Consider the following 27,454-nt stretch of genomic DNA (forward strand, 5'->3'; position numbering starts at 1 on the left):
TGGTTCTTCAATCAAGCATTTTTTTAGTGTCCTTGAAGGTCGTGATTGAAACTTTGCTACACTATAAAGGAAAATTCATCAAGGTTGAAGTAACAGCATTGTAATGTTCCAATTGTATTCTACAACCTTTCATGAAAAAGATTTAGTTAATATCTTCCAACAGGTAGAAGTGGAGATAATATCTTCCTTTAGACCAGCATTAAAACAAAAAGATTTGACTCTCCTCTGCTTGATTTGGGCATAGACAAATCATTCATAAAGAAGGCATGTAATTTCTTTTTAAACACTGTTAACTTTCAACTTCATGTGGAAGATCTAGGATAAGTTTTAGGGATGACAAGTTTTGAGTATGATATTTAGTGGCAATTTAATATTGACCATTTGTGCATTGCCTGCATCTTCGCATTAATTATGTGTAATTTCTTTCAGATCCCCATTGCATGCAACCTCTTATCTTGTTTGTATGTAGACATCTACATCTTAAAGATTCAATTCTTGTTTTGTATAATACACAATTCTTAGTGTAAATTATATGTAATTCCTTTCAGGTGCGCTGATTTCATACAACCTCTTCTAATCTTTTTGCTAAAAACGGTTCTTGTAGACGTCAACATTTTAAAGATTTAATTCTTGTCGTATATGATACACAATTCTTAATGATCTCTTGTCAACATAGAATAATAATCTTACATTTACTACAATCAGTAAGATAAAATCTGCCACAGTTCATGTTCATTTACGGAATCATGTTTTTTTTTGATGAAATATAAGGTGCAAGATTCAACAAGAATCTAACCTAACAGGAGCGCTGTATTGATATAATTTGTCTATTTGATTTGGATCTCAATAGATATTGAAAAGACAGTATTGTGAATGAGAACTATTCTAAGTGATGAAATTGCAGCAACAATATGCAACACATATATACCTAATAATCAAATCGGAGGCAAACAATGGCAGGTCTTAAGAACTGCATTTTATTAGAATCAATTTGGTTTTTATCATAAAATTGATAAGATGTACAAAGGTGCTATGTGAGAGTTTGAATGTTTGTTGAGGATCCTGCATGTGGAGAAGGAAGAAGAACCTGAATAAATGAGGTACATGGATATTGAGCACTACATATGGTAGTTGAGTGGCTTTAGCTTGGGTGGAAAAAACATAAGGGCTTTCATACATGAGGCCCTGTGATGCAGAGATGTCAATATTCCAAAACACTCTTCCAAGATTTCACAAAATCCAGTGGGTAAATAGGCCTAATTTTACCACATTAATGAAGAAAGTGCCAAAAATCAGATTGGTTTCACAAAAATAACAATTGCACCAGCTAAGGCATCCACAAAAATGTCCAAATCACAAGTTTCAGCCTCTAGCTTACTGTTGCATGTAAGTTGCAAGTGTTTTTATGGTTGCATTCCTTGAAAATAAGGGAAATAACCCACCTAGGGCCTCTTGACATAAACTAGAATCAAATGATATACCAAAATAAATTGTAGAATCATTATATATACACTCTGAACTACTTAAATCCAAAAGGCCATTGATTTTTGCTGGTGGAATGAGGAGAAGAGCAAATTCCATTTTAAAACTCTTGATTTACAAGCAATTTCAGACCTCCTATCAAAGATTTTATCATCTTTCACACATACTGACATCTCAAGACTTCAAACCTGATTCATTTGAAAGATATTTCAACCCCCTAAACATTCATAAAGGTTTCAGACCCTTATGGAAACAACAAAAAAATGTGAAAAACAATACCCAGAATTTCAACCACTGTTCAATAAATTTCAGTTTTCTCCCACACACGGAAGAGTTAGAACCTCCAATCAGATTCGTTGGAAAGCTAATTCGAAGCTCTTTCCAACCATATAGGTTTCAGACCTTAACTAGGTCATGCACACACGTGGAAACAAGATAACGAAAAACTTTCAATCAAAAATCAGAATTTTTTCTGTTTCTATATCCAAAGTTATCCAAAAGCCTTTTTTTGCTGTTCATACATTTGCATTATGATATAATTCGACCAAAACAACATATATACACGTGACTCTTGGCTTTTTGAGATCATGTATTTAAAAGACTTAGGACTTCTAAAATTGCCAGAAATTCCTAGTTGTAAAAGTGCAACTTTGTAATATGCAAGCAATATTAAAATACCATGCATTTCTATTTGTGTGACCCCTCTAAATTACTTGGATGATCCTAATATTGAACTAAATGAACTAATTTCATGTTAATAGGCCAACTTAGCTATTTGGTTTTGATGGCTTATAAAGATGCCAAACATGCCAATGCTTTACAAAATAGGCCTTTATTACAATAATAATGAAAACAAGTGACTCACTAACATATCCTACTATGCATGGACATGACATGTTCTATCTAATATGCATGATGGTCTATGTACATATGGAAATGAAAAGATTCAACAACTTTCTCATGTGGGTGCCCCTGCACCATACACCTTGGGTAAGTTTATCTCAGGCCCACTTGAGATGAGCTCTTGTAGAGTGGTACCCTTCTTTATGTCTTCCTCCGTCATCCACACAACATCTATATCAGAATAACCTCTGATTTTTTCCAAGTACAGCTTGTACTCCTTTCCTCTTGTCTTCTTTACAACTTTGGTGTCAAGTATCTTCTCTAGGTTTTGTGCATCCTTCAATGGTAGATCTTTGATGTCTTCCACATCAGCAATCTGCCCTGTATCAACTCCTTCATTGCCTGCCTTGAATGGTGTAAGGTCTGCTATGTTGAAGATAGGAGAGATGCCAATCTCGGGTGGCAATTAAGTCTCATAAGCATTGGTCCCAAACTTCTTAACTATTTGGCAAGGACCTAGTTTTCTTAACATGAACTTGATGTTTACCTTTTGGTAGCCTCTCTTCTTGAGATTAGCCCACACTAAGTCTCCAATTTCAAATTCCAAGTGTCTTTTTTTCTGATCTGCATATTTCTTATACTTTTTAGAGGTTTGTTGAAGTTGTGCTTTGACTTCATTATGGATCCCTTTGATGGCTGTAGCAAACTCCTCTCCTTGTGCACTAACTTGTTCTTGTGAACTCATGTCTGTTAACTCTAAGTTCCCTCTAGGATGAATTCCATACACCACTTGAAATGGTGACTTTTCTATACTCCTATTGATGGAGTCATTAAATGCAAATTTAGTTTGGGGTATGATTGCATCTCGCTTTTCTCCATGTTGCCTTGTGAGTGATCTCAACAAATTTCCCAATGTTCTATTAACTACCTCTATTTGAGGGTGATAGGCTGATGAGAAGGATAAATTGTTTCCAAGTTTCCTCCACAAAGTCCTCCAAAAGTGTCCCACAAACTTCATATCCCTGTCTGAAACTATGTTGAGAGGTAGCCCATGAATCCTTATGACTTATTTGAAAAACAGATCTGCTATATGGGAAGCATCATTGGTTGATTTACATGGTAAGAAGTGAGTCATCTTGCCGAACCTATCCACTACAACAAACACATTATTATGCCCTCTTTGTGTTCTTGACATCCCCATTACAAAATCTGTTGTTATGCTTTCCCATGACGTAAATGGTATTGGCAAAGGTTGATAGAGCCCTGCATTTGTAGTCCTCCCTTTGGTTCATTGACAAATCATACATGTTTCCACAAAGTTTCTAACATCAGTCTGAAGTTTAGGCCAATAGTAATACCTCCTAACCAATTGTACGGTTTTATCCAAACCAAAGTGTCCACTCATTGTTCCACTATGCTTCTTTTTTATAATATTTGACCTCATAGAACACCTAGGTACACATAGTTTGCCTCCTTTGAAAAGAAGTTTGCCTTGTATCAAAAAATCAGAAACTCAACATGATATCTATCATCAAACTCTATGCATAGCTTGTAGATTTCACCAAAATCCAGATCTGCTACATATATTTCCTTTAGTGCTTCAATTCCTACACTTTCTAACTGAATTTGGGAGACAGTCATGTTCCTTCTACTAAGAGCATCAACTACCTTGTTTGTTATTCCCTTCTTGTGCTTGATGGTGAAGGTAGCTTGCAAAGACTCCACCCATTTCATATGCCCATGACTTAGCTTATCTTGGCTATTCAAGAAACTAAGTGCTTGGTTGTCCATGTACACCACAAATTCCTTTGGTAATAAGTAATATCTCCATCTCTTGATGGCTTGAACCGAAGCATACATCTTTAAATCATATGAAGAGTTTTTCTTCTTGGCTTCATTCATTTTTTCACTTGAGAAAGCCAGTGGTCTACCTTCTTGACTAAGAACAACCTCTATTGCAACCTTGCTAGCATCACACTACACATGGAAAACTTTTTTAAAATCAGGTAAAGAAAGAATTGGTTGCTCTCTAACCTTTTTCTTGAGCAATTTAAAAACTTCATTAGCTGATTGACTCCACACAAACTTACACTTCTTTCCACCTTTAATAGTTTCTAACATAGGAGCACTTATATGACTGAAATTTCTTATGCATTTCCTATAAAATATAGTAAGACCATGAAAACTTCTAACATCTCCAATTGTTTTAGGAGGTGGCCAAGAGAGTATAGCACTTACCTTGTCTTTATCCATCTTCAAGTTTCCTTGGGAGATCACAAAACCAAGATAGGTCAGCGCCTCTTGTGTGAACACACACTTTTCCAAGTTTATCACCAAGTTCTCCTTGTGAAGTTCTCTCATAACCATGTCAATGTGTTTGAGGTGTTCTTCCTTTGTCTTGCTGAAAATTAATATGTCATCCAAATATACTATGATGAACTTACCATTGAAGTCTTTGAGCAGTTCATTGACAAGTCTCATGAAGGTACTAGGAGCATTAGAGAGTCCAAATGACATTACCTACCACTCATACAATCCATCATTGGTTTTGAACGTTGTCTTCCAACGCTTATCCTTATTTGATGGTACCCACTCTTTAAGTCAATCTTGGAGAAATACTTTGCAACTCTCTAATCAAACAAATCTTTAATTCTTGGCATTGGAAACCTGTATCTGATTGTAATTTTATTAATGGCCCTTGAATCAGTGCACAACCTCCATGTTCCTTCCTTCTTGGGTGCCAAAACAGAAAGTACAACACATGGACTTAAACTTTTTGCAATTAAACCAGAATCTAAAAACTACTTCACTTGTTTAATAATCTCCTCATTATGTTGAGGTGTCATCTTGTATGCAGCCTTAGTTGGTAAAGTAGTTCCTGGAATGAAATCAATGCAATGACTAATGTCTCTTATAGGCGGTAAAGACAATTGCACCAGTGAGGGCATTCAAAAAAACGTCCAAATCTCAGTTTCAGCCTCTAGCTTATTGTTGCATGTAAATTAGAAGTCTTATTGTTGTTATTTTTTCTTGAAAATAAGGGAAATAACCTGCCTAAGACCTCCTAACATAAACTAGAATCAAATGATACACTAAAATAAATTGTAGAATCATTAAATATACCCTCTAAACTACTTAAATCCAAAAGGCCATTGATTTTTGCTGGTGGAATGAGGAGAAGAGAAAACTACGCTTTAGAACTCTTGATTTACAAGAAATTTCGGACCTCCTGTCAAAGATTTTATTATTTCTCACAGATACTGGCGTCTCAAGACTTAAAACTTGATTCATTTGAAAGATATTTCTGTTCAGCCCATAGGTGAATAGGAAATTAACATATAACTTAACAAAGTAAAGTATTATTCATTCATCAAATGCTTCTGTACAATGTAATAATATTTAATACTAACATGATGCCAATTACATAAGTGTATGCCATATTTATAACATCCGACACGGTGCCAATGAAGCAACAAATGCCGTGCCTGTACCCATAACTGTTTAACTACCTAGTTTTCCGAACAACAGTATTCCCCCCCCAAAAAAGAAAAGTCGTCTCCTGGCGACTCAAAACTAACAAAATTACGAGACAACATACAAATATAGAAAGAACCATAGACTAGGAAGGAGGTTGTCCCTGAAGTGTTTAGCAGTTGGCGCAACTCATAAACTTGATCGGTGCGTATATGTAAGTCCTTTTCTGTCTGCGTGTTGACCTCCACAACCTCCTTCAGTAGAAGTGTTGCCTCCATAGGTTGAGTCTGAGCCACTTGCAATCCTTTTTCAGCCTTTTCCTCATCTCGCAAGAGCATTTCTCGTTTTGCCCATGCTACTTGCTGACTAGCCAATCCAGCAGCTAGCTCCTCTTTAGCCTTTGCCTCGATTGCCTTGGACCTCGTAGTTGCAACCCTCTCTGCTTCTCTATTTGCCTTTGCACGCCGATGAGCATAGTAGACGTCTTTACATGCCCCTACTATCTCATGTGCCAACTTTTCCATAGCAGTGTTGCACGGTCCCAACTTGGGTTCCATAGCGCAATCAACCAACATCTCTGATGTTTCCGTGGCTGGCCATCCTTTGGTCTCAAAGCAAGAGCGGAAATGCTCTGGACAACCCCTCTGGATATAGGCTCGGATCAATTGCAACTCCCTTCTACAGGTCAGAGCATGTTGTCCATTAATTCAACCTTTCTCTAACAGAACCTCTATGACCCTAATGTAAGCCATGGTCCTCTCCTCGTCTGACCCATAGTCAAGTCCCTCTTCAGCCTCAAACTCGACATCTTGCTCGGCTTGTGGGTCAATATCCATCTCCATTCCCTCAATGATAGCAACTGCCACCTCCTTCATACTAGGCGCATCCTCGGACTGTGGAATCCTTCCCCCTGGGGGTGTTGGAATGGTCGATACTACTGTCAAACCCTCCCCTTGCCTCGAGGACTGGATGGAGGGGTTGACATCTGTAGGGGTGAGTTGGAACTGTTGTCTTAAGAAGACACTGGGTCGATCCATTACTTTAATGCCCTCGTCCTCTGGCTGTGCTGGCTGGGCCACACTCACGGGTTCGACCAAGAAGGATGAAGCTATCGTGACAACTGCCTTTGTGCCAATCACATCTAGTCGAACTTGAGGCTCGGGCTCTAGTGCCTGGTGCATCTCCACGAACCCTGCCATTGGAACTGTGACTGCTAGATCTGGGGCAACTGAATTGATAGGGACATCTACGACTGGAGTTCCCTCAGGGGTGGCTAGCTGGGATGGCTCCTTAACAACCTTCATTGAGCCAATACATCTGTGCTCTTTGCCATGGTTGTAGGTGGAGTCATAAAAATGAGCGCATGCCTTTGGCCGAATGGAGGAATAAATAGCATGGGGATAGTGGCTATCAAGTGTGCAGAAGTCGGCATCTGGGGAGGGAAAAGTTTCTTCGGTGGGGACCTTGCAATTGCCTCATCATTTCAACTTTTGCCGAAGTACTATCTCCCTCTAAATTGGTCCCACCACTTTTTGTAGTATCCTCCCATCCATTATTAGTGTCATCGTAGGCATCTAAGCCTTGTATTGGTCTCTTCTGGCAGGCCATCGTGCCACCCATGTCCAAATGCCTCGAGTAGAATACTGGGGGTTCTCTTGGCGCCAATCTTCCTCTCGGTGGGAATTCAAACTCATCTACTGGAATTTGATGGAGTGCTGCTTCAAGAAACAACCCAATAGCATGGTGCGGCATATAGAATGTGCAATGTTGCAGTGTAATAAATCCCTCCATTCTATCATTGAGGACAGTCACTAAAGCATATACCATAGCATTCATAATGCCATTCATGAAGGTAATCTGTGGTAGGGCGATATTTGAAGCCCTACTCGCCTCGGTTAACCTGCTCTTTATCACGTCCATGATACATCGCCAATGGCCTTCCAGAATGAAGTCCTGCCACAATCCTTGACTCTTAGTACCCTTTACGACGGACTCAAATTCCTCTAGGGTGACTTCATCCGGTACTCCTTTCGTTCTTGTGGAAATTTGTGGTTCATAGTTAACACTTTGCAGCCTCCTTGGTCAAGAATGCCAAGAACCCTAGTGAAGTTGTGGGCTTTGAATGAGACCGTGAGACGATGCTTCTTGTATGCGAATGTACTTGTTCTGTTGTGTTTGTTGTATGTTTCAATCATCGCTCTTAATATTGTCTCAAACAACTGTATGGAAAATACCAGAAGTTGAATCGCCCAATGTACTTGTGCATAGATCAGTATTTGTTTGATGAGGTTTGTGTCAACCGTTTCTTGCCACCATATACGACAATCACTGCCATTCAGCCCTTCAAACTGTACTGTGAGATGAGAAAGGTCAACCTTTTGTGCGGATGACTGCACTTTAGGACGCACCTTCGGCTTCTTGCTACTCGATGCTCCTGGCCTTGCAACACGGACTCCTGAGGTCAATACTCTTGCATTCTTGTCCATCTTGGCACTATTCTCCTTGAACTGATCCTTCCACTGTCTCTTTTTCCCTGCAGATTGCATACTCCAATTGACTGACAGTCTCTTGTTTTGTCTTTATTGCAACAAAAATGGTTAGGTTTTGTGGTTGCTTCTCCTTTTGTTTCTTCGGAGCACGTTGTGCTTCAGCCTCCTAGTATTCTCCATTCCTCTCCCGTGGTGTATATTTCTTTCTCCCTTCGTGGAACTTTGTTTTTTGTAACTGTGGAATGCTTCCATTTTCTCCTTTTCCCGTGGCAATGTCCTCTCCCCCCAGATGGCAATGCGTTTTATTTCTCTCCTCGCTGTGGAAGGTGCTTATGTTTCTCCTCTACTCTCCGCAGAATGCGTTTTCCCTTTCCTCTTTTGGGAACGCATTTTTGCTCTCCACTGCGAAATGTTTTTTTTTCCCTGGAATGGTATGCTGGTGGGCACTCATAATCACGGGACATTGTGTGTCCATGACTACCTGTCCATGACCCTTCCCCTTTTAAAATTTTTTTTAACATCCTAAGTCTAATTTTCGGCAAGTATTACCCTTTACCTCGCCTCCTTGCTGTTCATGATATATCTTCAGCTTCGATACATTAATGGCGTCAAGAATTTCTCGCCAGTCCAAGGTCCATAATTTTAAATAGCCATTATCACCAACTTCTTTGCTCTTATATGGTCCAAGCCATTTGACCTTGAGTTTCCTTGATTTTATCTCATTGTGGCCATTGTACCAAAGCACCAGTTGGCCTGGCTAGAACCTCATCCTTTTCAATGTTTATCATGCCATGCCTTGCGACGAGTTTGCGCCACCTCTGTCGCCCATGGAGCTGTTAATCTTCGTTCATCTAATTTGTTCAGCCGATGTAGGTGCTCTCGTAGGCTTTCCATATCTCCGAGTCTATTTCAATTGCAATCTGGAGGCTTAGGACCATGAATTCAGCTGGTACCATGGCCTCTTGCCCAAACATTAATTGGAATGGCATCTGTCCAATTGTGACTTTGAAGATTGTGCGGTAGGTCCATAGCGTCAAAGGAAACTTTTTCTCCCAGTCTTCTTGCTCTACTCCGCATGATTTATATATGATAGCCACGAGGGTTTTGTTTGTCGCTTTTTCCTGGCATTGGCTCTTGGGTAATGTGGACTAGACAATGAATGAAAAATCTTGAATTTAGTTGTTAGTAATCTGATCATGTGATTCACAAAGTGACCTCCTTTGTCACTTGTCAACTGGATAGGTATGTCGTATCGTGTGATCATTTTCTCATATCAAAACTTTGCGGTGCTTATTGCAGAGTTGTTTCATAGTGCCTATGCCTCTACCCACTTTGTTAAATATTTAGTGGCCACTACCATGTATCGGCAACGTCGGGCCCAACGTGCCTTCAGCGGACCCATGAAGTCCAGTCCCCAATGTTCACACAATTCCCGAGCGTAGGAAGGGTTTAATGGCATGAAGTCCCGTTTAAGTGGTTTGCCAACTCTCTGGCATGTATCACAACTTAACACCCATTCTTGTGCGTCATTGTAAAGTGTGGGCCACCATAATCCAGCAAGCAGGACCTTCCGTGCAGTTATGTCGGGCCCTATGTGGCCGCCTACTAGACCTTCATGTGCTTTCCTCAAAACACTATACTTCCTCTTCAATTACACATCGCGTTAGTATTTGGTTTGGGCCCATCTTATATAGGAGGCCATTTATTAGTTGAAAGGTCTGGCTCCTTAACGCTAGCTTCCGCTGGTCGCCTAGCGGCATCTCCCTCGGAAATTGGGATGTGTATAGATATTCCCCAATAGACTTATACCATCCTGGAAGGATGGCGATCTTGAACAAGTGTGCATCCGAAAAATCATCATTGACCCCTTCCAACGGCTCTCCTAACTTGATTTGGGAGAGTTGGTTGGCAATGATGTGACTTTTTCTCGGTCGCACAATAATGGTGAAGGTGAACTCCTGCAGGAGTAACAACCATCTACTAATCCTCCCTGGGATGATCGGTTTGTTCACCAAGTACATCAGCGCCCGGTGGTCCACGTAAAAGGTGAATGGTTTAGCCAAGAGGTAATGCCGAAACTTTTGTACACGTACACCATCCCGAGGGCCTCCCTTTCAGTGGTACTGTAATTCTTCTCAGCTTTTGAAAGTAGTCGACTTGCGAAATATACTAGGTGATCAAGGCCATAGTCGCTAGTTTGCGCCAACGTTACACCTATGGCGAAGTTAGAAGTGTCCACATGGACATGGAACTCCTTGTCCCAGTGTGGATATGCCAAGATAGGTGCCCCCAACAATCTATTCTTCAACTCTTTAAAGGAAGTCTCCTACTTGGAGCTCTAGATGTACGGTTCTCCCTTCCATGTCAACTTGTTGAGGGGAAGAGCAATTTGGGCATAGTTCTTTATGAATTGTCTATAGTATCCAAGGTGCCCGAGAAAAGATTTCACTCCCGTTACCTCTATCAGGGCTTCCATTTCCACAATCACCCACACTTTGTCCGGGTTGGTGTTCAATCTGGTCTTGCACATAATGTGCCCAAGTAATTTTCCTTGAGGAACCATGAACCGACACTTTTTAGGGTTTAGTGCTAGCCGACACCTTTTCCACACATTCCTGGAGTGCCACCAAGTGGTTGTCCTGTCCACTGAAGATTGACCAATCATCCAAAAATGTTTAGAAGTTGCCATTGACATTTTGTCAAAGATGTGTAAAATGATTCTTTGAAATGTGGTAGGTGCATTACACAATCCGAAGGGCATCCATCTGGTTGTAAGCATATACTCCATCCTCCACCACAAAGGTAGTTTTCAATTTATCTTCTTCAGCAATGGAGATTCGGTTATAGCAAGAGAATCCATCCATGGAGGAGTAAATCTTGTGTCATGCCACTTCTTCGAGAATTGTATCCATGAACGGGATGGGGAAGGAATTTTTAATCGTGACAAGATTCAGGCATCAGAAGTCCATACGTATTCAGATTTGGTTCCTGTCCTTCTTCATGGATATTATGATTGGTGACACCTACTCACTTGTTTGGACTTTGAATATTATGCCTGCTTCCAACATTCATTGTATTTCCTCACGTACACGTGCCGACTAGTTCTTATTCATCCTGTACGGTCGCTTCTGTACAGGTATGGCTCCAGGCACCAAAGGTATGCAGTGAACACACATCTTTGGCGAGACTCCTTTTAAATCCTTATAAGTCTAGGCAAATACATCCTTATACTCCATGAAGATTTTAAATGTTACAGCGTCAGTATGGGGTTCCATTCGTCCTCGACAATTATGTTCCTTGGGTTTTCCATATTGCCAAGATTGATGGCCTCCATTGACGACTTTTCGTATCTAATGGATTTCTCTTCAAAGCGATGGGCAGAACTCTTGTTGATCTTTGCGTTGCCTTCTTTGTATTCCACAAACTCTGGTGGAAATACCTCCTTCTCACCTTTAGGTTCCTCGATGCCAAGCATGTAAGAATGGAAGATCTCACAGTCTTCCATTTGCCAATGGAAAAGTCCATTCATTGAACTAGTCTCATCTCCTGAACATTCCTCCAATTCCAAAATGCCTTCATTGTTTAGATACATGCGGGCTCTTCCCTCATCCATTTGATGTTCCCCATCTGACTCAGACTTCGATGACGATGCCATTTCTTCACCTACTATTTATGTTCGGAGGTCAATGGCAAACTTCCTCCCTCCGCTTTCCATAGACATAATCTTCTTTTTCCAATTGTGATTCACCTTGGCTGCCACTAGCCATCCTCTTCTAAGAATGGCGTTATATCCCTTTTTCTTTAGGGGAATCACAATGAAATCGAGCACAAATGGTTGTATCCAGCCATCATGGTCCCCAACGGCTTCATCCCTTGTTGGTCAGTGCCGACTGGGTTGAATGTGGTCGGCCATGGGGTAAGCTTGTCAAGTTTCTTCCATGTCTCCTCGGGAAGGATATTCACCCCAGACCCACCATCCACAATGGTGTTTGTCAGGATGGTTTTGAGGATTCCCATCTCGACCACCACCGGGTGACGGCCATTGCTCACTGTCAACAACATGGGGTCTGTGGCCAACCCTCTTGGTAAAGTTGGTTGTTCATTCTTCTCCGGTACCATTGGCAAGTTTGTGTAAGTGTTTAATAATGTCATCCTTAATTGTGGTATTGTTTGTAAGAGGTCTTGAACATTTATGGGCACCTCCATTTGCAACATCTGGTTCAATAAGTTGTTCTCTACCTCCGTTCATTCTTCTCCGGTACCATTGGCAGGTTTGTGTAAGTGTTTAATAATGTCGTCCTTAATTGTGGTACTGTTTGTAAGAGGTCTTGAACTTTTATGGGCACCTCCATTTGCAACATCTGGTTCAATAAGTTGTTCTCTACCTCCGTTTATCCAGAAGTGGTTCCATTGCTATTTTTTCTACCCTTCATTGCCATTTCTATTTCTTCTCGTGCCTCTTGCAGTCTTTGCTTCTTGGTGCGGGGATTTGGATACGTTGCCGCTTGGCTTGGTTGTGGGTGAGGACAAGGACCTTATCCTCCTCAATGTTAAGGAGGTTCACTTGTTTTGGGCAGTTGGTGTCTTCGTGGTCCCTTGGACCACACCATTGACACAATTTCTTAGTGTCACCCTTTAGGCAATCTCTGGCAAAGTGGCCCCATTGGCTACATGCACGACATTGGATTATGGGCCTTCCCTTGGATTCATACTGTATTCGATTCTTGTTGACATTTCCACCCCATCCCCCTTGACGGTAGTTGCCGGATGTGGCATTGTTGTTGTTCCCTTGTGTCTCATTATGAGTGCCAGAGGTGGATGGTTGTTCTTGTGTGAAGAGTATTTGTTGGCTTCGTGTCTTCATGTTATAGGGGTACTCCATCGTAGAATGACCCAAGACTTGACAAATATTGCACATCGCCTTCTTAGGACATGCTCCCCTTGTGTGTCCTTTCTCTTCACAATTGGTACACCATATTTCTCCCTCCTCTGTACGACTAGTGGTTCCTTTCATGGACTTGAACTCCTTCACCATCCGCTCCATGTCCTTTTGGAGGGCTTGTACCTTCTTGTTGGGTTCTTTCTCACTGTCGGCATTGCTTTCCTTTTCAGAGGACTCATCACTCTTAGAGGAGGATGAGGATTTACTCTAATTCTTTTTCTTTTTATGTCGCCTTGCCCTCACTTTCCAAGTTCATGGCACGGTCGTAGGCATCAATGTACGATGTGGGCGGGACTATCTTCATCTTCCTTCTGAGTGCCCCGCGGAGTCCTTCTATGAACCATCGTTTCTTTAATTCATTGGTGGGTTGAGTACCCATCTTGTTAAGAAGATCCTTGAGCCTTCGATTGAAGGCTCGTATGGTTTCCTTTTTCCCTTGTTTGCAATTGTAGATCTCGGCGACGACCTCGTTGTCATCCCATTGCAGTCGAAATTCTGCTTGAATTTTTTTATTGAGATTGTCCCATGCGTTGATCTTTGCATTGTCCATATCAGAAAACCAATCCACGGCTACTCCTTGTAGGGTGGTTGGAAACTGTTGCAACTTGTAACCACTCGTCTGCGTTTGTGACCGAGTTGGCGGTCCATATGGTTTCACATGTACAACAATGTCATACAGGTTCCTTCCTGTCGCCTATGAACTTCGGGAATTTTTGTTTCTGAGACATTGTGTTTCTCGTCCTCTAATGACCAGTTGTGTGTGTACCACTTGATTGTGTCCCGGAATTGTTAAGAATTGGTCCTGGCGGGTTACTCTGACCATCGTGCAGTGTCCCTCCGACACTTCCTTGTGCCTTGTTGTCTTTGTTGGCCTCGCCTCCATTCCTACTTTATAGGTTCCCTCTCGCAGTGGTGTATGGGATGAATGTACAAACTATTCCCTTGTCTCCTTGAGCACAATTAATCTGTGTCGTGTTTCCTCGAGAAACTCGTTGTTGCTTTGTTCTTGCCATTCAGGCGAACTGTGGCACCTGTTGGTGGTTCTTGGACCACCCGCGTGGTTGCCTTCTACCACACTTGGTGATTCTTCCGACTGCCCCACAGTTCGTTCTTCGACAAGTTGTCTTAGTTGCCACCTTCGTTCAGCTTGGATTATATCTCCACGCACAAATTGTAATTCATCAATATCCTCCCCCAAGTTCCTATTTTTATTTAAGAGGTTGGGCATTTTTGACGTAACCATTATATAAAAAAAACAAAATAAAACACTCTTTTATTTATTCACTCTGTATACATCATGTGGTCGACTCATGCGACAGTTATAGACTCTTGAGTGCTCTTGGTACTATGTCTCAAAAGCTCATGGTTTAGTTTTGTGACACTGTGCATCTCTCTCCTTATAGAAATTCTTGAGGGTTTGTTGATGACGTTCCTCTTGCTCCACTTCTTCCCTACATCTCTTTTGTGATAGGTATGCTTGTGCAATTAAAGGGGAGAGTTGGTCGAGGAACCTGTTTGTTGTTGGGCTTGCATGCACATCCCACATAGTATCCTGTGTAACCTTGTTTTCCACGGCTTCTTTCTGTATGAAGGTTTCGAGGCTTACACGGTATAGGATGCGGAAGTTTTGGGTCGCCTCCTGTTCGCCTTCCAAGAGTTTTGTCTCTTCCTCCTTATTAGTTTTCCGGTTGTTTGGTACACGTATTCCCATTTATCCTCGGCTTTCCATTCGCTGCCACTCTGAATTTGAATTGGCAATGGTGCCAAATGTTCAACCTGTAGGTGAATAGGATTAACATATAACTTAACAAAGTAAAGTATTATTCATTCATCAAATGCTTCCGTACAAAGTAGTAATATTCAATACCAACATGATGCCAATTACATAAGTGTATGCCATATTTATAACATCCGACATATTGCCAATGAAGCGACACCACCGTGCCCGTACCCATAATTGTCTAACTACCCAGTTCGCTGGACAACAATTTCAACTCCCTAAACATTCATAAAGGTTTCAGATCCTTATATTTTCATACATACATTTGCCAAAGCTGGAAGCAACAAAAAAATGTGGAAAACAATACCCAGAATTTCAACCATTGTTCAGTAAATTTCAGCTTTCTCCCACATATGGAACAGTTAGAACCTCCAATTGGATTTGTTGGAAAGCTAATTCGAAGCTCTTTCCAACCATATAGGTTTCAGACCTTAACCAGGCCACACACACGTGGGAACCAGACAGTGGCAAACTTTCAATCAAAAATCAGAAATTTTCCTTTGTTTCTATATCCAAACTTGTCCAAAAACCGTTTTTTTCTGTTCATACATTTGCATTATGATATAATTCAACCAAAACAACATATATACACGACTCTTGGCTTTTTGAGCTCTTGTGTATTTAAAAGACTCTTAGACTTCTAAAATTGCTAGAATATCCTAGTTGTAAAAGTGCAACTTTGTAATATGCAAGCAATATTAAACTACCATGCATTTCTATTCGTGTGACCCCTATAAAACACTTAGATGATCCTAATATTGAACTAAATGAACTAATTTCATGCTCATAGGCCAACTTAGCAATTTGGTCATGATGGCTTATAAAGATGCCAAACATGCCAATGCCTTACAAAATAGGCCTTTATTACAATAATAATGAAAACAAGTGACTCGTTAACATATCCTACTATGCATGGACATGACATGATCTATCTAATATGCATGATGGTCTATGTACATATGGAAATGAAAAGATTAAGCAACTTTCTCACGTGGGTGCCATTGCACCACCCTGTTTCAAATTCTAGAAGACATGATAAATTGAGTAAAATGCCAAGTCCAACACATTGGTGGCATGCTTTAGTTTGTTAGGCTGGGTGTGAATCTGCAGTGAATTTGATAGAAGCGATATTCCTTGTCCATTACATCTAAGCCAGAAATTACTTAACAAGGGGGCAATTTACCAAATTAAAAATAACCACTTTTTATAGCCTAGGATGGTAGTGCAAATGGAAAATTTGAATGGTTCAAAATTTATATTTTGCAAAAGATAAATCTACAAGTGATGTTTAGGTTGCAAAGGTGGTATACTTTGGTGCCAACTAAGGCAATGCATTTAAAATTTGAGCTGAAACACAGGAAGGGCACTAGTACAAAATTACAAATGTCAGTTTTGGTGGCATAATTGCTGACATTGGTTCAAATATGGTACTACTGTTAAGGTTGAACTTGACAGTTTATACAAAAGTGGTTGTTTGCAGAAAAGTTGGCATCTGTCTTGAATTGGTGCTAAAGGCAAAGTTTAGTCTCAAATACAATAATCTTTTTGATTATGTTCAGTCTATTTGGATAGAGTCTTGATCATTAGTCCTTCTTTCGAAAGCAGCATTTGCAATCATGTCATTTGCCACAAGCAAGAGAGCTTCTTATCAATTTTTCCTTCTTAGAACAACTTGGTTGCTTTGGTAGATGGCGAGCTTTGGCAACACATGACAAGGAAAGGGCCTTGTTGTGAAGCATGCTTTAGCATGGTCTCACTAATCTAGTTAGGTTGAGCCTAAAACATATAGTATAGATCAAGTTCAGCTGGATACTTAAATCTTTGGAATTTTGATCCATTGGATGGACTGATACAGCAGAGATGAAAAGTAGGGCAAAGAAGGTTGAGAAGTAATAACAGTTTGATGATCAAGTCAAGGCAGAAGATCAGACTTGTTGTTCCTAACCTGCATTGTGGTTTTGTAAGGACTGTATCAAAGAGGCATGAGTTTTTTTAAGACTTGAACATCACTTATTTTAAAGATGAATTAAAAGTTATTATTGACATACAAATGATGAGATTTATCATGTTGGTCATGGTGTACATTAACCTGGTAAATTTATATTTATTAGTCCTTTTCTTCCAATATTTCCTTTTAAGTAGACTAAGGTCATGTAAATGCTAGGTATGCTATACCCATGGGTGTACAAGGTTGGAAACACAAAGTAGTATAAGGGTTCAGTTAAAGGAGTTAGTTCGTAAAGAATGTGGGTGAGTTGTAGGCGCATATTTGATTTTTTTACTTTATATAGCATATTCATGTTTATTTAGGTTTATAGAAATTGGTGGTATTCATAAAATTAATGTTTTGTTTCTTCTGTGTAAGGTTTTATCAGTGACACTGGATGAGTGGACTGATTCCCATGTTGATGCTATGGCTGATGTTGGGGGAAATGCATCTGCAAATGTAATATATGAGGCTTTTCTCCCTGAAGATATTCAAAAACCTACACCAGAAGCATCCTTTGAAGAACGTTCCACTTTCATTAGGTAAGATTGATTGTGTTTGTTTCTTACAGTTTACCAATTTTGTGCTCAGAGGTATTTGAAATGTTCCTATATGCAGGCAGAAATATGAGCTACAAGAATTTGTCAAACCTAGCCTACGAATCGCCTCATCTTCCTCTTTGAGCCTTAGCTCATCATTGCGAAATATGTCTTCCAGTAATGAACTGGGACATACAATGGAGGAAAAGCCAGTAGGGAAGGTGAGCCATTCCTCTCGCCTGTCTGGACTTGGACATGCTTTGCGTAAGAGCTGGAAAAGAAGAGATTCCGATAGCAAGGAGACAAAAAGAAACAGTTCGCTGGTAAATATGAAAATATCATGAACCTATATATGTATGTACAAATTTAAGTCAGTAGGACAGCTAAGTCGATATGTATGTATGAACATTAATATTCTGTGTAATATAGGTGGGTTTATCTGTCAATCAATTTTTGGTCGCATTATTCTGATTTTCAAATGTCTATTTTTATATGACAGCTAGGTATGGTGGAGTTCGTAGGTTTGCTAAAGATCAAAGTTGTCAAAGGCACAAACCTTGCTGTGCGAGACATTCTGTCTAGCGATCCCTACGTTATTCTGTCAGTTGGGCACCAAGTAAGTTATCCTTTGATACTAAATGATATTTGATAATTGATAAAGGCATGAAAATAATATATTTTATTTAAAAGCTATTTATTTTATCTTTTACACTGATAAAGGGAAATAGAGTAATGAAACAATTTTTTCTCTTTCATATTATTGTTCTGCAGACCGCAAAGACTAAAGTAATAAAAAGCAATCTAAACCCAATATGGAATGAAGAACACATGCTCTCTGTCCCAAATCCAATGCCACCTCTGAAAGTTGTAAGCAGCTAGAACTTATAATGTTGGTATCTTGAAGTGCTTTGGCAAATACTGCTCTGTTACTTGTGTATTTTATGACAAGCTTCTTATCTGACTATATTGTCACACTAAATTACAAATAGGTCTTCCATAACAAGCTTCTCAGACTATGAGTTCAAGTTGTTATAATTTTAATGTTCAGTTTGGACGTGTGATGCATAAATTATTTGTTAGCATCGCTAATCTTTTTCTCGATTCTTTTTAATAAATAAAAGAATAAATTAGATAAAAATTAAAAAATATGTATATAGTCCCATCCATGATCTGGACATGACTCGGGCTTTTGGCACTTCTAGTGCAGTAAAATTTTACAATTCAAGAGGCACACGATCAAAATATCAAAATAATCTGCTAATAAATAGACAAAAGAAACCTAAAAAACTAAAAGAAGACACTAATTCTACCAACATATGCATCCATGTAAAGATAGAGCAACTGCAACTTTGAAATTACATCCTCTAGAACTTATGTATAAATCCCAACATAGATCTCATATCAATCTAAACTTGAGCGTATTTTTAACTTGGCTAACAAAGCAGCCGCTATCTGCTATATTTTTAAACAAAAGCATCCTTGTAATATTTAAGGATATATTACTGGAGTCTTTAAATTTTAAGAATGTCTCTGGATTTAACTGTGCAGTAGTTTCTGATTTAGCTGACGCCAAAAACCATGCACAGCTAAATCCAGAATATGTCTTAGCTCTCTGTCATGGACTGTAAATAATATGACTTGTATCTTCAAATCTTAGCACATAGCATCACTAATTAGTCCTACCCTTGTGGATTTGAAGCCCTTTAGGTGTGGAATCATGCAATCCTTCTGACACTTGGGCAGCTTGGATCATGGGGTTGCCAATTTAGCAGCTTTTACTAAAATTTCAGGTTGAGTCACCTGCCTTTTGAGCACGGGCTTCTGGGTGAACTGCTGTTGAAATATTTTTGCACGCCTCTTTTTACTTTTATCAAAAGAACATGAACGCCAGCTTGCAAGATATATATATCTCTGCCAAGTTCAGTATCAGATTTAACTTCAGGGGGTTGTTAGATATTTCTTGGACAGTGATCACCATGAAAGAGCCAATAATGAACTTGTCAAACAATTCCTCTCATCTCCTAGATAGGAATACAGAGACTCTCATGAACATCTAAAATGTTACCTATGTTGGGATTAATGATGTTCAAAATGTTTGCCCTGTCTTTTAAAACATGTCTACTACAATCTGCATCTATATCAATCAGAAAAATGGGGTTACGTTTCTAATCAAGCAGTTCTTTGATTGTATATTAGAGATTATGGAGATACATCCTTTCCTATCTAATCTCTTCGATGAAGTTTAAACCCTATACGTGGAGGTCTTGAAGTGGAGAAACTAGACTAGGTGAGTGTTCTAACCAAGGGTTCCTGGCTGAAACTGACACAAAGCTATTAGAACAAGCTTCCATGGGAATTTGAACAGGTTTATGAATAGTGTGAAGTTAGTTTTAAGGAGATTGATCAGGGAAGCAAGATTTGTGCTTGCCATTGAGTTGGAGCAGCATGGCAGACTCAAAAGACCCACATCATCGTGGAAAATAGGATCAAGCAGGTCACTGCTCCCATCACCTTGGCAGTTAGTGCTATATATGTAAGAGTTCTGGAAGTAAAGAGAGCTAGAAGAGACGATTCTGAACTAGGGCTCAGGTGTAGGAGTGTGTTGGGAGAGGAAACTCTACATGGGCAGGAAAAAGATGTTGGCTTCCATGGTTTTTGCAAAACCATCAGATGTGAGTAATAAAGCTATGGAAAGTTCTTTGAGCCATGCTCCAAGAGAAGTAACAATGCCTGAGAAACCAATATCAGGAAGGTGACTCAAAGCTTGGAGAAAGTGTTGCATATCAATTTCTAAATAGATAAGAGAATTAAATATTCCTATAAACACCTTTGGAAATGTGGTCAAAGCTGATAAGAAAGGCAAACCATGGACAAGGGAAGGAATTTGAGACCCACCATATAAAACGACACTAGAAAGATCAAAATAGACACAAATGGTGCAACAGTCCAAAAGAAACCACCACCTTAGATATAGAAGAGGATAAGATATGACAGTAGCTCAAAAGGGAAAGAGTCCAGAACAGGAGAAGGAAGAGGAAACCAGAAAAACCAAGGGAGGATAGAGAAGAAGACTAGAGGGAGGGCATCACCAAAAACAAGGAAAAGGGAAAAGGGAAGGTGGCAAACTAGTAAAGTACAAAAAAGACTTCCTTTTGCTCTTTATCCTCATCAATGTTTTAAAATTTTTAAATGGGATTCTCAATGAGGCTAAGATAATCAGCCCCGACATTTCCTTTTCATTTAGGGTGGAAAACGCTAGTCATCAAACTTATCTACAAGATCCTTAGCTTAAGATAGGAGATCTTGAAGCCTCCAATGAATGATATTTCTGCCTTTCATACCATTGATTATGTTAAAAGAATCTCCTCCCACAATCCAATGATTAACTATTGAGCCCTTAATTTGAGATCAAATACCAAATTTCACTTCTGGAATGTTTTTAGAATTGACTCTAGTAAAGAAGGTACCAAGGAATTTCTAGAAAGAGTGCTCACACTAGTAATTCTTTGAATATTCTTTCCAGCTTTGATCAAACAACATCTTGATCTGACCACTCAGGGTAAGACACCAAGAAAAGGGATCCTTCCTTAGGGGGGATTGCATCATAGTACTTTCAATGCTCAAGCCAAAATTTCAAGATATCCATCTTTTTAGGATTTGCTTATTTGTTTTGTCTATTTTCTAGATGGTGCAATTACAAGACAAACTACAACCATTTCTCTCCAAAGCTGATTTTGACTTTGCTTACATATTGTGATTAGAAGACAAACTGCAACCATTTCCTTCAAAAGCTTATTTTGACTTTGCTTCTTGCCAGTAAAGACTTATTTATCTCCAACAATATCTTCCATGCAAATGATACCTAGCACATCTCGGAGAATATTGAGAGCTACAAGGAAATGCCATGACTCAAAAGGGTTTACAGAAGATTTGTTATAACCCATTTAAGATGTTAATATTTCAATAAATTATCCTAGATACCTCTAACATAATCACAAAATAAGGTAATTACTTTCATCTTCCTAAGACAAGCAAAGGGGACATCATCTTGGACTTGTGAAACCTTTCTTTTAACTTGCTCCCATGTAAGAATCTTGGGAAAATAACCTTCTAGATAAAAAAATATCATAAGGCTAGATCTTAGAGATCATATCTTTCCCCAAGAAAAGATTAGAAGCATGTTTTCCAAAGAGTCAAGGTCAATCACCAATTTCACAATGCCCTCTTTAACAATATAGTTTCCATTCTACTTGAAAATCTCAAGACTTAGCAATGACTTGAAATTGAGTAATAACTTGGATGACCTAAAATTTCTATTAAAAAAACTGGATTCTGCTAAAATTGGACTCGCCATAACCTCAACAGTATCTTGACAAATTTTGTAATATTAAAAAACACAAATTTGGAAAGTATTCTTCAAAAACTTGCAGGAGTTAACTTTTTATACATTGAAACATTGTTCTTCAAGCTTTCATTGAATTCTTGTTCAAGTAAAGCAACATTGAAAACCTTCTACACAAAAAAAATGAGAAGGGACTTTTCTCATAGAATCACTAATTTCACATTTGCCAATTTAACGATATAGTTTCCGCCTAAGTTACAAGGTATCATGATATTTGGATGAAATTTAATTTGCCATTAAATTTAACTTATATAAATTTATTAATTTTTAAAGATAGTAACATATCCACAAGATTGTCGAACTAGTTTGATATTGATAAATAATTAAACTAAATAACTTAATATTATTTTAAAATAAAGGAATATTGTTATAAACAACAATATTATATTAAATGTCATTAAATTTGGATGATGCTCGGAAAGGGTAAAAATTTACTGAAATGCAAACTTCATGGATGAAATTCGGCGTATCCTTTGACTTAGGTTTCCACAGTATTTGAAAACCTGAGACTCTGCAATAACTCAGCTGACCTAAAATTTCTCAAAAAATCGAAGTTGGCTAAAATCTGGCATCGACAAAAACTCCCTAATAACTTGGCACTAAAATAAGATAGATCTCTGTAATATATTCTTCAAAAATATGCATGCGTTAACTTTGCATACTTTGAAACAATCTTGTCAAAGTCATTTTTATTCAACAATGCCAGAACAGTACTAGCTTTCTCCCAAACCTTTGGACAGTTATCTGTTTTGCCTGTTTTATCTTCACAATGGAAAACAAATGTGTTAAAAAGTTTGTATTTTATTTAATGTGACTATATTATGTTGATAGTTTGAAATTAATTGCTTCTCTGGTTTGACCCAGTGAATTATGCCCATTATAAGGATTTAGGCAATAACAAAAAAGGTTTTTGGATATTATCTATCAAACAATTTATTTTTGTTTTTATTTCGCTTTGCTTATGATAAATATGGCTTAACTCGATTGTTTTATTTAGTTTTTATGTGAGAAAACTAAAATTTGATAAAATTGTGGTAAAGATTGGAAGCAGGGTTTCCCATAGGATCAAGGTCAATCACCAATTTCACAATGCCCTCTTTATCAATATAGTTTCCATTTTACTTGAAAAACTCAAGACTTAGCAATGACTTGAAACTCAGACTTAGTAACAACTTGGATGACATAAAATATCTGCTAAAAGTTGGACTTGTCAAAACCTCAATAGTATCTTAACAAATTTTATAATATTAAAAAACTCAACTTGAAAAAGTACTCTCTAAAAACTTGCACGAGTTAACTTTTTATACCTTGAAACATTATTCTTCAAACATTCCTTGAATTCTTGTTCAAGTAAAAATAACATTGAAAACCTTCTACACAAAAAAATGAGAAGAGGTTTTTCTCATAGAGTCACCAATTTTACATTAGCCTCTTTAACAATATAGTTTCTGCAGTATTTGAAAACATGAGACTCTGCAATAACTCAACTGAACTAAAATAAGATAAATCTCTGTAAAATATTCTTCAAAAACATGCACGAGTTAACTTTGCATACTTTGAAACAATCTTGTCAAAGCTTGGCAAGAATTCCTTCGAATATTTTCTACACTAGAAATTCTTGGTCGAAGTCATTTTTTATTCAACAATGCCAAGACAACACTAGTTTTCTCCAAAATCTGTGAACATTTATTTCTTTTGCCTATTTTATCTTCACAATAGAAAACAAGTGCATTTTAAACTTAGTATTAAATTTAATGTGACTACATTACATTGATAGTACGAAATCAATTTCTTTTGTGGTTTGGCCCAGTGAATTATGCCCTTTATAAGTATTTGTAATGTCCCCCTCTAAATTCTAACCTTGGAGAATAATTTATTAAATGCTTCTCGCTTTCTTCCTTTGCATTTAGTAAATTATTAAAAAAATAGCATATATGTTTATATGAGTTGTGATGACATGTTTGATATTATTAATGTGTATGGGAAAAAGAAAGTGGGAAAAAAAAAAGTTAGGTCTTGCCAACGTGGCTCAGGAAGCCTGACTCGCCAGTGTGGTTCAAGGAGTCAAGAAGACACGTGTTACTCAGCTGGGAGGATATGTTGGGGAAGCGCTTAGTGGGTAGGTAGAGAGAATTGAAGACAGAGTTTATTCATGGGAGAGGAATATTGTGGAGGTATTACTGTAGGGCCTATTTTCAGAGCTTGGAGATACTCCCAGAATAGTGCAAAGGCAAGAATTGTAGATCAGTTCATTGGCTGGGCTATTGCATGGGTAGGGTCTCACCAAGGAAAGTAGCTATCTTCGGGTGGGAAATTGGATGCCCAAGATAGCTGAGAGTATTCAATCACAAAGGCAAGGGGGGAGAGTAAGAGGAACTCAATTGAACTCAATCGCACTCCAGAAGAAATAAGACACGAGATTTAATGACATCAAAGACAAGGGGAATGTTGATGGCGTCACTATGAGTGAGAGGGAAGCGTATGCGTTAGAACATCTAGTTCATAGAGGAAACCATGGTGGGTGGCATACAGGAGATTCAATGCCAGTTTAAGGAGAGGCGGGTTGCGCTCATGATTAACTAGTATGAAGGTCCCTACAAGAAACAAGGCTTGAGACGAGCAGTTTGGTGAATTAACAATCCAAGTCGGAGGTGCATTTGCTTAGAAATGGGAACCTGACTCACATGCAATTGTGTAGCATCCAACACATAGCAAGGGAAGGTGATTTGGTCTGGGGTGTTCTCTGGAAACAAGAGGAGGTGTTAGACTTACTGGGTGGACTTCCCTCAGAGTACACAACTCATAGTCGTAGAAGACAGGAAATGGACTGTATGTAATTCATTAGTAATTTACTGTTTATGCTTATTTTGGAACTTGCGGATATTCAACTTGGATATTGGTTGCTCTTGAACGCTTACTGCCTAATATTTCAATTAAGTGGTGAAATGTGAAGAAATTTGGTAGACAAAGATTGTTTACGGAAACATGCTAGGAGTTAAGTGTTGTTTGAAATTGGGGGTGGTCATTGTAGTGGTATTAGAGCTTTGATAAGCTCTTGGGTAGCTATCTAGTTATGCGTCTATTACACCACTACATCTGTAGGAACAAGTCAAACACCTATTTGGACCAACAACCTGAGATTGGTCAATCGACCTTTTAGTTAGAAATAATGGTCAGAGATGCAAATGGTAGTGGGATTGAGAATATGTTGCGTGAATAGGCAAGGGCACAATGAGATATAATGAATTTGATGGTTCAATCACAACATCAAATGACTCAAATGCTCACACAGTTGGTTCAACAACGTGTAGATAACGAAAACCATGACAACACCACAAACCAAGGAAATAATGGAAACAGGGGATAAGTTCCACTTGAAATGTGCAAGGGAATAATGGCTCAACTATTCACTCTAGGTCACTGATGCCTTCCTTCAATCAAGCTAACGACACACCAATAACAAATGAGCCAACATACTGTGAATTCCATTGACAAGTGTGGGCTGATTGGCAAGCACTCAGAGAAGATTTACAGGATGAAATGCCATTTCCTAATACATTGCCTTTAGGGAAAGGAACCGACCATGAAGGGGAAATGATGATAGATACCAAAATCAAGATTTGCAGTGAAGAGTGGGTAAGGTATCCATACCGTACTTGGATGGGTCAAGAAAAATGATAGTGAGATCATGGGTTCAAAAGATGGATATTTTTTTCCAGCTTAAATCTATGGCTGAAGATGAAGCAATTAAATATGCAGCCTTGCATTTGGAGGGAAGCGCTCACGACTAGTGGTATCATGGTTTGATTACCTTGGGCCATGATCAAATTGTAACCTATGCTGAATTCATCGAGAGGATGATTGATCGATTTGAAAAGAAAGATTTTGAGTTGGACTTTAAAGAATTGGCACAATTAAAACAATGGGGAACCGTAGAGAGTTATTTTTCTGAATTTCAAAAGATTTCGGTCTCAGTGACAGATATTTCTGAGAGGAGGGTGGTGCTCTTCATAGATGGATTGATGCAGCCATTAAGGCGGTGGTTTAAGGCTCTAAACCCAGCTAATTTGCAGGATGTCATTCAAAAGGCTAGAGAAAGGGAAATGTCTACTTCAAGAGGCAAACACTCCCCTAGAAATATCCATCACAAGAGGGACAAAGATAAAATGTACTCTCACAAGGATGAGGACCAGTCTAAGAAAGAAGATCAGGATGGATGATGGGCAATTAAATGAGTTGAAAAAGAAGAAATTATGTTTCCAATGTAGGGAACCTTGGGACCCAACTCATAAGTGTCCATATAAGGCAAAAGTGAAATAGTTAGAGTACTTTACAGCCCCTAAATCAAGTTCTGAAAATTCAGAACAGCATTGCGAATCCAGCTCAAGTGAAGCGGATTCTACTTTAGATGAGTCAACAAGTGAACGTAAAGGGAAGAATTGCATAGCCCAACTAACGAGCTTGCAGAAAATTGGATCCTTTAGAGTTAGAGTAGTGTTGTGTGGTCAACAAATAATCACCTTGATAGACACTAGTGCAACCCACAATTTCATAGATAAAGGAGTTGTGTCATGAAGAGGTTTGAGGACTGAAGAATGTGAAGGATTTAGAGTAATGGTTGTAGATGGATTCACAGTCGCTTGCACACATAAGATATTAGACTATTGCATTCAGCTGGGGGAATATGAATTGAAGGATGACTTCTATATAGTTAGCATTGGGGATATAGATGCGGTGCTTGACATCCAATGGCTATGGTCACTTGGTGAATTTAAAATGAATTTGCAAAGCATGGAAATGAAGTTTGAAGTTGAAGGGGAGATGTTCCTTGTTAGAGGAATGACAAGTGGTGGCCCAAAGATTGTTTCCTTTAAAAGAATGGAAAGGTTAATGAGGCATGATCAAGTGGAGTTGGCGAGAGAGTGTGTTTTCTCACCAAATGATTTGGAACAAGAAGACGAGTTTTCAGCTTGAGATTAAGGTGCTGTTGGATAAGTACAACAAAATTATTTAGTAACATCCCACATGGAATTCCACTCGATAGAGGCATTGAACAAATAATAGAGTGGAAGGAAGCTGCTAAACCAGTCATATCCACACCCTATAGGCACTCAAAAAGACATAAAGATGAGATAGAGAAGACAATTAAATAGCTGTTGGAAATGGGTCACATAAGGCCAAGCAAGAGTCCCTTTGCCTCTTTTGTGGTCTTAGTAAAGAAGAAAGATGGAATCATATGCACATGTATTGATTATAGGGCTTTGAATAGGAAAATGATCAAGAACCATTACCCCATTCCATGCATTGATGAGGTTATTGATGAGCTACATGGAGCTTGCTTCTTATCCAAGATAGATTTGAGATCCAGGTACCACCAAATCAAAGTAAGGGAAGAGGACGTGGAGAAGACATCATTTAGGTATCACTATGGGCATTACGAGTTTCTAGTCATGCCCTTTGGGCTGACTAATGCACCAGCCACCTTCCAATCTTGTATGAGCTAGATTGTTATCAAG

At 38.9% G+C, this 27,454-nt stretch overlaps 1 protein-coding gene across 6 annotated transcripts in view; it reads left to right on the plus strand.

The window, feature by feature from the left end:
* Positions 1 to 27,454, plus strand: part of LOC149536087 (ADP-ribosylation factor GTPase-activating protein AGD12-like) — an 81,431-nt gene that overhangs the window by 34,344 nt on the left and 19,633 nt on the right. For 4 of the 6 annotated variants that reach the window (XM_089806761.1, XM_089806758.1, XM_089806757.1 and 1 more), the window contains exons 5-8: positions 17,376 to 17,539; positions 17,616 to 17,859; positions 18,036 to 18,152; positions 18,308 to 18,403. In XM_089806761.1, the coding sequence (XP_089662887.1) occupies positions 17,376 to 17,539; positions 17,616 to 17,859; positions 18,036 to 18,152; positions 18,308 to 18,403 (621 nt within the window). The remainder of the gene's footprint in view (positions 1 to 17,375; positions 17,540 to 17,615; positions 17,860 to 18,035; positions 18,153 to 18,307; positions 18,404 to 27,454) is intronic. The other 2 variants (XM_089806760.1, XM_089806759.1) reach the window with 1 other exon arrangement.

Source organism: Cupressus sempervirens, chromosome 10 (genome assembly GCF_028749045.1).
Source record: "Cupressus sempervirens isolate cs-2001-9-10 chromosome 10, ASM2874904v1, whole genome shotgun sequence".
Taxonomy (NCBI): domain Eukaryota; kingdom Viridiplantae; phylum Streptophyta; class Pinopsida; order Cupressales; family Cupressaceae; genus Cupressus; species Cupressus sempervirens.